Below are 13,352 nucleotides of genomic sequence, written 5' to 3'. Positions count from 1 at the left end.
GTGTCCAAGACACTTTGCTTAACAATTTATTTGTTTTGTCTTGCAAAGCAAAGAGAAGCGGAGCTGGAAGCACATACCTGTCGCAGTCCGAGACTTCTATGCCACCCCTTAAGCGCCCATTCATAAATTCTCGCTTGTTTCTGGAATGTGACAATGTTGGACGAAGGGGCCACTATTCATTTTTTCGCCATCCAGCCAAATCGCACGCAACAACTTAAACTAAACTAAAAATCTACACGTAATCATGATATAAATTGTAATACTATTTTCCTCCATCTAAGGCAACAGTTAAAAAATGTAAACTCCTCCTCATTTTGTACACTGCAAAAAAGGCGACAAAATGTGCTTCCTGATAGTTATATCAGAAGGTGATTTTTGCCAAAAAGGCTTTCAAGAAACTCCTATTCCATTATTGAATATCAAAATATGTACTAATGCATATCATCCCAAGCTTAGGAGGAAAAATATTCTTCCGATAACATCGTACTACACACATGTGAGAGAAGTATCCCTGACCTAAATGAAATGCTCACGGTAAAAATGTATGTAGCACCTTTTATAGATGCCATATAAACCATTTTGACTTCCCGAGAAGCTGGAGGACACAATTCAATACGATTCAGATGAAATTGTGAAGAAGGTATTCTATAATGACTTCCATCATTCATGTCAAGTAAAAAAAAGTAAAATAGAACTTGGACGGATTTTTTTTTTTATAGTTTATGCTTTTGAATGTTAACTTAACTTTATTGATTCAGAGGGTAATATGTTAATGATGTGATATGGGGTATAAAATAATTGGCCCTTCTATCTTTAGTATTTTCGTACTTGTTTAAAGTTGAGCAAAATTCCTCCACATATCACAAAGAAACAAAAATCGCCCTTATTATCAAAAAGTCCTTACTCAAGAAAATTATTTAAAAAATGATTCCTTGAAGTGTATGGAAACTTGACGCTTTCTTGTTAATTCCTGGCACATATTTATGATAGCATTGAATATTTATGATACCGACTCGCTCTCTTGGTAAAGTGTCGTGGCAAAATTTAACACCACTATTTGCCATGTTATTAGTGAAAATCCAATTTCCTGATTGGTTGGCTTAGTTGCTAAGCCAACTCCATCCCCTTTACAGTCTTGTTGGTAGGTTGGTCACCAATTTTAGCGCAGGCCAAATCCAATGATTCAGTTCAGTGGAGTTTTGCTCTTTAATTGATCGTGCCGTTTATAACGAGCCATATAACGCCCCTTGAGCTAATGAATGCCCATGGCATTTATAGTCTAAATTCTAATATATCCACAAACGAACGCATACACATATATTTATGAAGGTACGTTTTGAACACTGCGATGTGTAACATTAGCATGTATACACATGGTATCTTGGGAATACGCTGCGTTTCATGAGGTGATCATGTTTGGCGCTTTTTCGACCAGAATATACCCACATTGCAAATGAATTGGCTCACACCGTCGCCGTCGACTGGGACAGTGAAAAATTAATCCTAAATTTTAACGACAACAAACTCCCATTCAATTAGGAAAGTTACTCTGCTAAATCATTACAAATTGTTTGCAATATATTTTCTCCGCACAACCGCAGTAATTGACTTGGGCATTTGTGGCATGTTTTGACCTCATATGTCTGTGATGTTCAAGTATTCTAACAACTTGTCGAGAAAACTTAATAAAACGTATTAAAATGAACAACGAATGTAATTTCCAATTAAACGTATTTGGGGAACGGGCCATCGTTTGGCGTAATCTATTAAGCCGGTGATTGGTGGCATGTAAGTACTCCAGACTTGTAAATCATCTATACATTATTTACAATTCGACGGGCTCGGCCCACTGTGATTGAAAGCACCTGACTTCAACGACAAAACGCAAAGTTGGATGCCAGTTTTTAATTTTTTATGTCTCACGGCATAGTATGGGGGTATACTAGTTTTATCGATCCCCCAACGATCGGGTCTATGCACCCGAATAAACTTGCTCTCTCAAGGACCGCTACAGATATAGCTCCCATATATAAGTTCGTTCGAATTTAACTAAAACTGCGATAGTTTGGTGATCCTCGACACCAGACTATCGAGGATCTCCAGACTATCGCAATTTGACTCTTCAGATCATTAGATATAGCTTCGATATATATCTCCCGATTTTCACTTTTAGCGCCCTTGCAAGCACCTTTATCAACCGATCTTTTCAAAATTTTGTACAGCCATTTACTCATGAACGGATTTTGGTCAACTCTTCATTTCAAATTAAAGCGAATTTTAATTTCGACGACCTTGCGTGCGTACCTATTGTGGTGTAGGGTATCAAAAGCCCAGCTTTGTCCGACTATAGCCCGTCCTTATTTGTTTTAGTTAACTAACGGAAATTCACTTAAGCTCACGCATTTTCAAGATATGGTATTTTGATAAATAAGAGTAAATCAAAGCTATCTTGAATAATAGTAGGGTGTAGCTTTGGTTAGGTTGGAGTGGCAGTCTATCTCCTCAACAAACTCGCTTAGAAAATTTCGTTCATTGTGATTCCACTGTAGCGATAGAGCAGTCCTCTGATGGGAATCGGACCCACGAACATTTGTAGATTTTGATATACAAATTGTATATATATATATATATATATATATATATATATATATATATATATATATATATATATATATATATATATATATATATATATATATATATATATATATATATATATATATATATATATATATATATATATATATTTATATATATAAATACAGTAAATGTGAAGAATAATCGCATTTTGGGGCTAGAGCTTGATTTTTCGGCTTGTTGCTTTCCACATATTTCTAATATATAAGCGCACCACAGTAATTCTAGCGAATTATTTTCTTTTTGTAATATGAAAAATAACACCACGCATTTTTGAAAATGTTTAACGCCCTCAAAGCCAACAATGAATTCATAAAACCTTCAGGGCAAACATACTAATTTAGCCACAACAAATAAACACCAATCGTGATTTTGGTGTAGCGCCCAAAATTCACGAATGACTAAGAGACAGGCACAGTAAAATATGAGAAAATTCGTGTACGCAAAAGTATGGCATCGTTTGCCAAGCAGCAAATCATTGCATATCCTACGGGGTTTGTGCATTGAGAATTCATTTACACATGCGCATATGCGTATGGGTCATTCTACACAAAAGATCTATAAAATCGAATATGGCAACAGCAAACTATAAATTTGCCACAATATATGGGTTACACATACAGCTCAATTTTACAATAGTGAATGTAATGGGTTTTGAATCACACAGTATTTTGGTAGCTGTCACTTTTACAGCTTTTATTCTTTGACACTTGACTAGTAAGAAATATTCCATTACTAACAAGTACGAGCGTGCTAAGTTCGTCCGGGTCGAATCTTATGTACCCTCCACCATGGATCGCATTTGTCGAGTTCTATGCGCGGCATCTCTTTTTGGGCAAACATAGAATATTGAATAAGAACTGTTGGGCTATTGGAGCTATATCAAGTTATAGTCCGATACGGACCATTAATCAATGCTGAACATTGTAGAAGTCATTGTGTAATATTTCAGTTCCTTCGAATAACTATTGCGCCTTGTAGGGGCTCAAGAAGCAAAATCGGGAGATAGGTTTACATGGGAAAGTCATGAGACAAGCTGTTGTACAAAATTTCTGCCAAATCGGATGAGAATTGCGCCCTCTAGAGGCTCAAGAAGTCAAGATCCCAGATCGGTTTATATGGCAGCTATATCAAAATATGGACCGATTTGAAGCATACTTAGCGCAGTTGTTGGAAGTGATACCAAAACAGCTACGTGCAAAATTTCAGTCAAGTCGGACGAGAATTGAGCCCTCTAGAGGCTATATCAAAACATGGACCGAACTGGCCCATTTACAATCCCAACCGACATACACTTATAAGAAGTATTTGTGCAAAATTTCAAGCGGATGGCTTTATTTCTTCGAAGGTTAGCGTGCTTTTGACAGACAGACGGACGGACATGGCTAGATCGACTTAAAATGACATGACGATGACATGGGGTCTCAGACGTATGTTTCGAGGTGTTACAAACAGAATGACAAAAAATATGGAACGATACATTTAATAAATAAGGACTGAAATCTTAATATTATAGTGCAGGCTTATAAGTCATATATTATTCTCATAATAAAACAATTTGAGAGAAATTAAGATTTTTGAATATCTATATAGAATATACAAAGTTTAGAAATTGTTTGTCTGTTTGCGCTATCTTTTTTTGGTCTTAAAATATTATTGAGATTCTATTGCAGAATATTGTCCGGCTCTAAACCATATAAATGTCAGCAAAAAAAAGGATATGGTGCTGTATGCGTGGTCACCATTTGGCGATAATTTATCTTAAAAAATTAAATAAAACCTCTTATTGGAAAACCCTATGCCTAATTACCCATTTGGCGATAATTTATCTTAAAAAATTAAATAAAACCTCTTATTGGAAAACCCTATGCCTAATTAATAGGCAAGTTAGGACGAAGATAATTATACCCTACACCACTACTGTGGTACAGGTTATTATAACTTAGTGCCTTTATTTGTAACACCCAGAAGGAAGAGAGATAGACCCATTGATAAGCATACCGATCGACTCAGAATCACTTTCGGGTTCGATTTACTATGTCCGCCTGTCTGTCCATGTTAATTTGTGTGCAAACTACAGGTGGCAATTTTCATCCGATCGTCTTCAAATTTGGTACAGGCATGTTTTTCGGCCTAGCCTATTGAGATTGGAAAATGTCGGTTCAGATTTAGATATAGCTCCCATATATGTAATCGCCCGATTTGCAGTAATAATGCAACAAAATGGTAATTTGTTAACCGATTCGCTCTAGTTTCGGCAGGAAGGATTTTCTTGTGACTCTCGATTCAATTAAATTTTTACTAAGAACCATCTACATTCTGCTTAAATGATGTCGCTAATTTCTTCTTGGAACTTTATTAAAATCGATCGAATATACGTTTTTGATGGAAAAGACGTCCGATAAAAATTGCATCTAACTATTGCCGTATATGCTTATAATTTGCATCAAGTCTATATAAATCCTAAAATATGCCTTCTTTATTGGAGATCAAATATGAAAAGGTGGTAGAACTAAAAATCAGAAACACGAAGAGATTTCTACATTGTTGCAGTTGTAAAATTTTTCTTGCTTTGCCAACTATTTGATGACAAATTACCTTGCGGCAAACGTAAATGTAATATAAAACTTGCTCTCATAGACAAAAGTCTGCTGACTAAAATTATTTTAACTCATTTCCTTACATAAGGAGGGTATTATGTTCGTGTTTCACAGTGAGAATTAATATTTTGTAGATAATAGATTTTGAAGCAAATTTTGTTAGTTGAAATAGCAGTCAGAAATTTTTGCTAATACGGCAGCCCTATGTTTGCTGAAACAGCAGTAATGTCTGCTTTCCCATTTTCAGCAGACAAGAACTGCTGTTTTAGCAAACATTTTTGCTGTTTTGAATAACAAATTTGATTGAGCGTATTTTTTTGCCCAGCATCTGCGAAAAAAATCAATTGCTCGAATTTTGTGATACATTTCGAAATGTATTTGCACGACTACAGTTTTTATCGTAGATTTTATTTCCAATTTTCTTTTTAAAAACTTTTATTTATACCAGCATCCGCTTAAAAACGTGAAAATTCCTTTTTGGTATCTTTTCCATCATATTGTAAAATATTTCAATAAAATTTGCAATTTTGTTTGGAGGCTCCTAAACCAATTGTGATTTTATTTGTAACTTCCTTATTAATTATTTTTTTTTTAAACCAGCATCCGCGAAAACACCTAAATTTTTTGTTTGTTATGCTTTCTAGTCCTCAATCCAGAAAAACACATGGTTTATTCCGGCGAATTAACCACGTGCTTTCCTGGTTTTGCCCCAAAATGTGCGTCCCATAAAGAATTCGTAGAATCGAACAAATCATATTCTATCGCAACTTTATCATGACATCTCCGGTCTGAATACGAAAACGTACACCAAATGATTACAACTCTGCACAGTGGCTGCCTGAAATCAGACCCATTCACACAATTTTTGTCTATTGTGATACCACAGCAGCGACACACCAAATCGAACTCACGACACACATTGTTGCCACGCCACATATTTAATGGACAAAAATAGTTAGAATAAACACAGCACTGCAAAATGGACAGATGTATTTAATTTATTTGATATTAACTTAAAATTACAAACTAATAATTAACTATTAAATTAAACTAAAATTTTGTTTACGCTATCGTTGATGCTCATTTCCAACATATTCTTATTCTCTTGGCTTCAGTCGTTGACGAACGACCGAATGAACATACGAATGGGTGTATGCATAATTTTTCCGTTTTTAATCTGAAAACGTTGTTTTCTTCTGGTTAAACGCTAGACAGAAAAAACAAGTTATATTAAAAATCTTAATTGGTTCCATCAAATTATTTAGTTGTCAATCGTGGAGAGAACTTAACAAAAATTTAAGAGAGTAACACACACATACAATCTCGTTTCCATTTTGTGCACCTCTGAATAAATGTATAAGTAAAGAGCAATAGCGTCTAAGGTCTTCATCTATATTATAAGCACGGTTTTAAATGATATTCGTAACATTTAAAACCCTGCTTATAATATTCTGTAGTATAAAACAAATTTTTAGAATAGCATTGGTTGATAAACGACAAAATTGATGGTTTTAATAGATATGTAAGGTTTCATTATATAATCTTCATTGCATACGATTTTCAATAATTTTGAGTATTTCAGAAGATGAAAGTGCATTTAGGTAGGTAATCGGATTTTTTGGCCTAAAAATGCCAAATCTTTGGTGTCCAAATTTTCAGCAGTCTCTAAGATCAATTCTAAGTTCAAGTCACAGTTGCAAATTCCATTTTTCGGTATTTTTTGAAGATGTTTGTGGATACTTTTCGCATGCGCGAGTCATAGCCGTATTATCAAAGCGAACTATTCGGCGTGGAACCCTGTTTTTAGTGTAATATAGAAAAAAGTGAAGTATGGTTCATATAAGTCTATGAATGTTGTAGCTCCTGTGTAAATCGATATGCGGATTTAACTTCCTAAGCCTCCAGAGGGTACAAATATTGTCCGATTTGGCAAATTGACTTCTACTATGACTCGCAAGATCTCTGCCATGTATGGTCCAAATTGGTGTTTAATCTGATGTTTACATACATATGTAAAATCAAGTCTCTTAATTTGACTTCTTAGGCCTATAAAAGACGGTTACTTCAACGTTCGACTTTAAGCCCAAATTGTGTTTTCCGTTTTACTGATTTCCGTCCTTTATGTTACGTTTTGGATTTTGGTCTATTCGGGAGCCAATAGTATAATTATCTGGTGAACATTTTTGTAGAGTATTTTGATATGCTGAAATCTATTTCAAAACGAGTTTTAAATCATCTTTCTACAAAGGGGACGAAAAAAGGAATTTTTTAAACAATCCAAGATATAAATAATCCCTCCGTATGGAGGGAAACTTGCCTTTCAGCATATGAAATTAAACCCAAATGAGTAGCATTCGTTGATATTTTGACCTTATTACGCTTTATATTCAGTTCCTTATCTGAGGCTCAACAAATAAAATAAGATGGTTTTTTTTGGTGTATTAGCCCAGCTGGACAATAATTGATAGAAATAATTGAAATCATATTACAAAGGAACAGGGACAATTCTAACAAAACCAGATGAGAAAATGATTGCTGTTGGTAACACTGGTCCAGGGCAATATATAGAAATGGCCCAATTCAATGAATGTTATTGTCGCTATCTTTAAAGGTCTAGGAGTTGCCGGCTCTCCAGCCGTATATGGGCAATATGAAAAATGTTGACGCCCTCACTAGCCTAAGGTGGAAACTCTTTGGCACCCTCAGCACCAGCAACCAGCCTTAAATGCAAGCAGCGCGCTACAATAATGTATTTGTGGCCATAACGTGGATGCTTTGTAACGCATTGATGATGATGGTCATAATATGCCGTCAATGTTGATAACTTGCAAGGACTGACACTATTTGTGGGATTGATGGTATTTGCTAACTTCTCCTTTTTGAAAAGTTGATGTTTCTTTAATCCGATTTTGTTGTTGAGTGTGGTGATTTGCTTGCTACATTTTGTAAGCAAATCGTAAATCTAATAATTTTTCTTTGGCATATCATAAAATATTTCACCACAAACACTCCTTAATTTTCGCCACGATTTCGCACTGGCTGAATAGGTTGGTGTGCCATGTGCCTTAGCTTTATTTTGTCTTGAAACGGGCCATTCGATCTATGGGCCGAAATGTTATGAATAAAGGTTGCATTTTATGCTGCAAAGAGGCGTGATGAGAAATGCAGAAAGGAACTTTCGTTTATATTACTATTTTCAACGAGGATGATTATTACATGTACAATATATGTAGCTCGAACCTACAGTTTTGATAGGTTCGAGATATTTGTAAAACTACGCTTTAATTGAAGCAGTGGTATTCTAAAATATTTGAAATTTTGGATTATGAAGTAGTGTCATGGTTTTCACAAACCAGATCCTTAAGTCTATATAAGCTTATGCTCGTCAATCTTGAGTATCCTGGAGGCTCAATTTACATTCGATTTAAATAAAATTTGGACTTAACGGTTGCAAATATTGACTTACTTACATTGCTTTTGATTTTGATGAAAGTAAGGAGAGGCTTTCATACCAAATATCGTACAAATCGGTTAAAATTTAATTTTAAATTGAAATTTAGTTACTATGTCCTCATAAGCAAAAATCGGGCGAATTATATATACCGGAGTAATGTTCAAATCTGAACCGATTTTTGCCAAAATTCAAAGCGTTTGTTTTTTGGCTAAAAAAGTGATATGTGGTAAATTTCTCTACGTTAACTTCTAAAAAACACCACACACGGATTTCACCACAGTAAGAATGTGCGTGTAGACGGACAAGACTAAGCCTAATCAAGTGGAATTTCTGAATCAAACTATACAAGGTACAGTTCTGATTTTAGAAAATTTTTTTCTGTAAATATGTACTTAGCTTACCAATTTACTGCTAATGCTACTAAATACTAAATTTCCCATGAACATTCCATTATGGATTGGGGGATATTTCTCTCATATCAATGAGTGCAGTCCGATTAAAGTTCAAGCTCAATGATAAGGGGCCTCCTTCTTAATGCTGAGTCCGAATGGAGTATCGCATAGCGACACCACTTGGTAAAGTAGTTTTAACATGAGAGGATACCTCACAAGGGGAGAACCACCGCTGAAAAATTATCTGATGTTCACGCCGCGATTTAAATCCAGGAGTTCGGCGTGATATGCGGATATTTTAGCCTCTGCGCCACAGTTGCCTTCAGTTTTATGCTTGGACTTAAAATACTCAACTGGATTCTTTAGAAAGAATTTCATCCAACTTTGGACGTCGTGGCGGCACGGAATATCGTTATCCGATCGCCATAATAATTCTTATTTTCCTTAAAAAATCTCTCTCTTAAAAAACCAGTGTTGTTTAGATATTAACTAATTTGTAAACAATCTCAATCATTCCAAAAAACACACCCTTATGAAAAAAATATCAACTACTACTAGGTTAGCTCTATTGGCAAACATCTTGGACCACAAGCATGACACTCCATATACTCAGCAGACCATGGCGAGCATGACTCTTTTGCAAAAAGTGTTGATTTACCTGACAATTACTGCCAATGAAAAATTGTAGCTAATTTTTTATTTATCCATGAGTTTGCTGCACATCTAAGCCAATGTGAACAGTAAAATGGCATCTATGGATTATCCGATGAGAAAAGCCAAATATCACATCACAGTTACAAATAACTTTCTTTCATCTCATTTTTTGCCATTGGCCTTAGGTTAAAAGCCATAAATCCTATGGTTAAGCCATATTTAGCCAACTGAATTATTAGAATTGTGGTTGCTTGTGCAGTGTATGGTGCGGCGGTGGTTGTCCGTCCCACCATACTGGCCATTGATCTATCATTAATACCAAATTATTGGTTTTGGTTTCATTGCATTTTTGCCATTTTTTCTCATGGAATAATTTGGGTTTTCTTGTTTTCTTGCAGGTGGTCCTCTCGGCCTGTTCATCGTATTTCCAGAGCCTTTTTCTGGACCACCCCGAAAAGCATCCCATTGTGATATTAAAGGACGTCCGTTTTGCCGAACTGCAAACCTTAGTAGAATTCATGTATAAAGGCGAAGTAAACGTGCAATATTGTCAGTTATCGGCACTGCTGAAAACGGCTGAGTCTTTGAAGGTAAGCCCAGCAAATGGCAGTAGACGATAGTAGCACATAACGCAATTTTTTTTGCATCTATTCCATTGCAGGTCAAGGGTTTAGCAGAAATGACAAATCAGAATACAACCCTACGAGAACCAGAACGTGAACCCGAACGACTACGACCCCACTCACAGCCCTGTAAGAGTAGTAACAGCTCATGTGACAGTCCCGTCGATGCCACACTTTCCGGGCCATCTACATCCGCATCCAATATTGGTACGTCATCGCAACACTCTGCCGCCTCAACAGCAGCACCCTCAATAGGAACAGCAGCAACAACACCAATAAATGCCGCCTCTTCAACATCTGCCACCACAAATGCCACAAGCACTACAGTGGCTGCCGCAGCGGCCACCTCATCCGCCATTGCCAGCTCCCTAAGTTCGAAGCGAAGTGGTAGTACAAGCACCAGTAATGAACAGTCAGCAACGGAACGTTGTAGTCCCTCACCTCCGAAGCGAATCCACGTTAAATCGGCGGCCTCCATACAGGAGCATCGTGGGTCCCCCCAACCCCTAGATCTCTATCAAAGACGTTTGGAACATCAACAGGAAGACACCAAGGAAAATTCCATTTTAAATAATGATAATGCAGCCGCAACATCTGCAGCGACGGCGACCACAACGTCACTGGCAAATGATAGGGCAAGAAGTACGCCACCTCACAGTGCCGGCAGTGGGACAACAGCAAAGCACCACTGCCGAGATGGTAATGGTGACGACGACATGGTCATGAAACACGAGGACCCTGATCGCGATACTGGTCGGGAGGGAGGAGAGGAAGGAGAGTGCTCATATCATTCACCCGATCGACTTGGAGCCATTGATGTACATAGAGGCTTGACCCGCGATTGTGACGACTCGGTGGTGAAGAAAATCGAAGATGTTGAAGACGATGACTATGGAGACGAAGAAATGGATTTGGACGACGACGGTGATAATAGCTCGGACGATGTGGCCGGGCTAAATATGAAAATACATAGCAGCAGTTTAGCGGCCGCCTTGGTAAGTCCCAATTTGCGATCTGGTCTGGAGAGTAGCCTGTGTGCGCTTGGTGGCGTACGCGAACGTGACCGTGACCTTGAAGCTGGAGATTCGGCTCGGTCCACACCGCTAACAGCCTCAACGGCCTTGGCACTAGATTCACACTCACATCGTCCAGCATCCCGCAGTTCACGAGATGGTTCGTGTTTAGATCGGCCCAGTAGTAGGGGCGGCCACAGCGGTTTACCGTCTACATCAGCCACTTCGTTGGCTGGCGGTCTCAGTCCCGGTTCATCAACGGCAGCAGCCTTAGGTCTGGTTGCTGATACATTGGCCGGACCATCTGGTTTGGGACCAGTACAGTCGGTGCCATTGGTAAGTTCAATTGAAGACAAGCATGTTTCAAAAGATTCAAAAGATAAAGTGAACTTTATTCAATTCTAAACGGCATGGTAGGTCTACACAAAAAAAGCATGCCACAGAATGTTGTATTGTTACTAAACGGGGATGGCACGCCCTACAGCATCGATAATAACACGTTTGGTATTAAACGGTCTCCCTGTGTAGGGCTTACAAAAGGTGTAAATCCAAATCGAATTTAACTACAAAGACCTTAAGTAATACAGACAACAACGCCAACCCGGCAGGAAAAGGCGGCGACTTTGAGACCTGACATCATTGCTTGATTTGCAACAGCGAGGCTTGGTCTCCGAATTCCTTGTTTTTATATTTCTAACATTGAGTGGCATTGCCAGGATAAGGGCAGAATAACTGCTTAAAACCATCAGAAGTTCAACATACGCTCACATGTGTCCCATAAACTTTATGGGGTACTTCAGAAGGAATGCATAAAGAAGATAAAAGCGTCCCTAGTCAAACTTTTAGAAGTTGCAAGGTAGTACTCTTAGAAGTTTCATTTTAGAATGCATACAGTCATTCTATTAGAAGGCTTTGAAGCGCTGTTATCAGGCCTAGTTTAAGCAGGCCTTTTTAGTTTTCCTACTTGGAAGCTACTTGATGGACTGATTATACTGGCATTTGAAATGAAACTTTGGAATAAGTTGCAAGTCGTTGACTTGTGTATCATATTTACTTTGTAATGCAGGTCAATTTAAAGCTTCTTGAGCTAAGCGCCGACTTTAGATGCTGCAGAATTGTGTCAAGGTTGTAATTCGTCGGTTGCATGCTTAAGGTGCTATCACACAACATGTATTTGCCATAAGACATATCAAATTTGGCATATGTGAAAGGTGTATACGTCGTGTGATACGATTCAAGCGAACTACACATGCCAATTAAAGCGCAATCTATTCGGATTTGGCGTATATCAGCGAAAACATATGGATTAAGAAAGTGACAAGTCATAAGCCAAATACATGTGGTGTGATAACACCTTTAATGAGAACGGAAATCCGTTTTGTTTTCCAATGTTGAATGTGATGCTTCGGTGATCGAAAAACGTTCACCACAAAGTTTTTAAGGGAACAAGAAGATGTCTTTATAGTATATGCCAAAGCAGGGCTGTACCCATCAACTGGAAACCTTGAGTGCTCAAATAGTCTTCCCAGAATGGAGTACAATTTTGTAGGTTTTAAATATACTGGCGAGTTTGCATGAGTCTCATATTCATATATTAAATATTCGTCACTGCATTAGAGATATTGCGATAGACTTTTTAAAATTATCGTTGGTCTAACATTACAAACATGGATGGAGAAAAAGTGCAACTTAGGATGATACATTCAACCAAATTTGTTATTCAAAACAGCAAAAAAGTTTGCTAAAACAGCAATTTTGTCTGCTGAAAATGGAAAAGCAGACTTTACTGTTGTTTCAGCAAACATAGGATTGCCGTATTAGCAAACATTTCTTATTGTTATTCAACTAACAAAATCTGCTGTTATGAATGCAATAGTCTGCTAAAAAAAAGAATTTATGCTAATTTTTATGGTTGCCTGTTACCTGTTTTGATTACTTTAGGCATTTTGTAGAGTTTTTTATATTAATTGTTTTGCAAG

General features: G+C 37.3%; 1 protein-coding gene across 7 annotated transcripts in view; it reads left to right on the top strand.

Annotated features, from left to right (window-relative positions):
- LOC106091895 (broad-complex core protein isoforms 1/2/3/4/5) overlaps window positions 1–13,352 on the top strand; it is an 889,290-nt gene that overhangs the window by 749,319 nt on the left and 126,619 nt on the right. For all 7 annotated transcript variants that reach the window (XM_059368068.1, XM_059368069.1, XM_059368071.1 and 4 more), the window contains 2 exons: window positions 10,136–10,327; window positions 10,399–11,709. In XM_059368068.1, coding sequence (XP_059224051.1) covers window positions 10,136–10,327; window positions 10,399–11,709 — 1,503 coding nt within the window. The remainder of the gene's footprint in view (window positions 1–10,135; window positions 10,328–10,398; window positions 11,710–13,352) is intronic.

This window comes from Stomoxys calcitrans, chromosome 4, assembly GCF_963082655.1.
Source record: "Stomoxys calcitrans chromosome 4, idStoCalc2.1, whole genome shotgun sequence".
Classification (NCBI taxonomy): domain Eukaryota; kingdom Metazoa; phylum Arthropoda; class Insecta; order Diptera; family Muscidae; genus Stomoxys; species Stomoxys calcitrans.
Note: the sequence above shows the minus strand (reverse complement) of the source record. Positions and strands in the feature narration are given on the sequence as shown.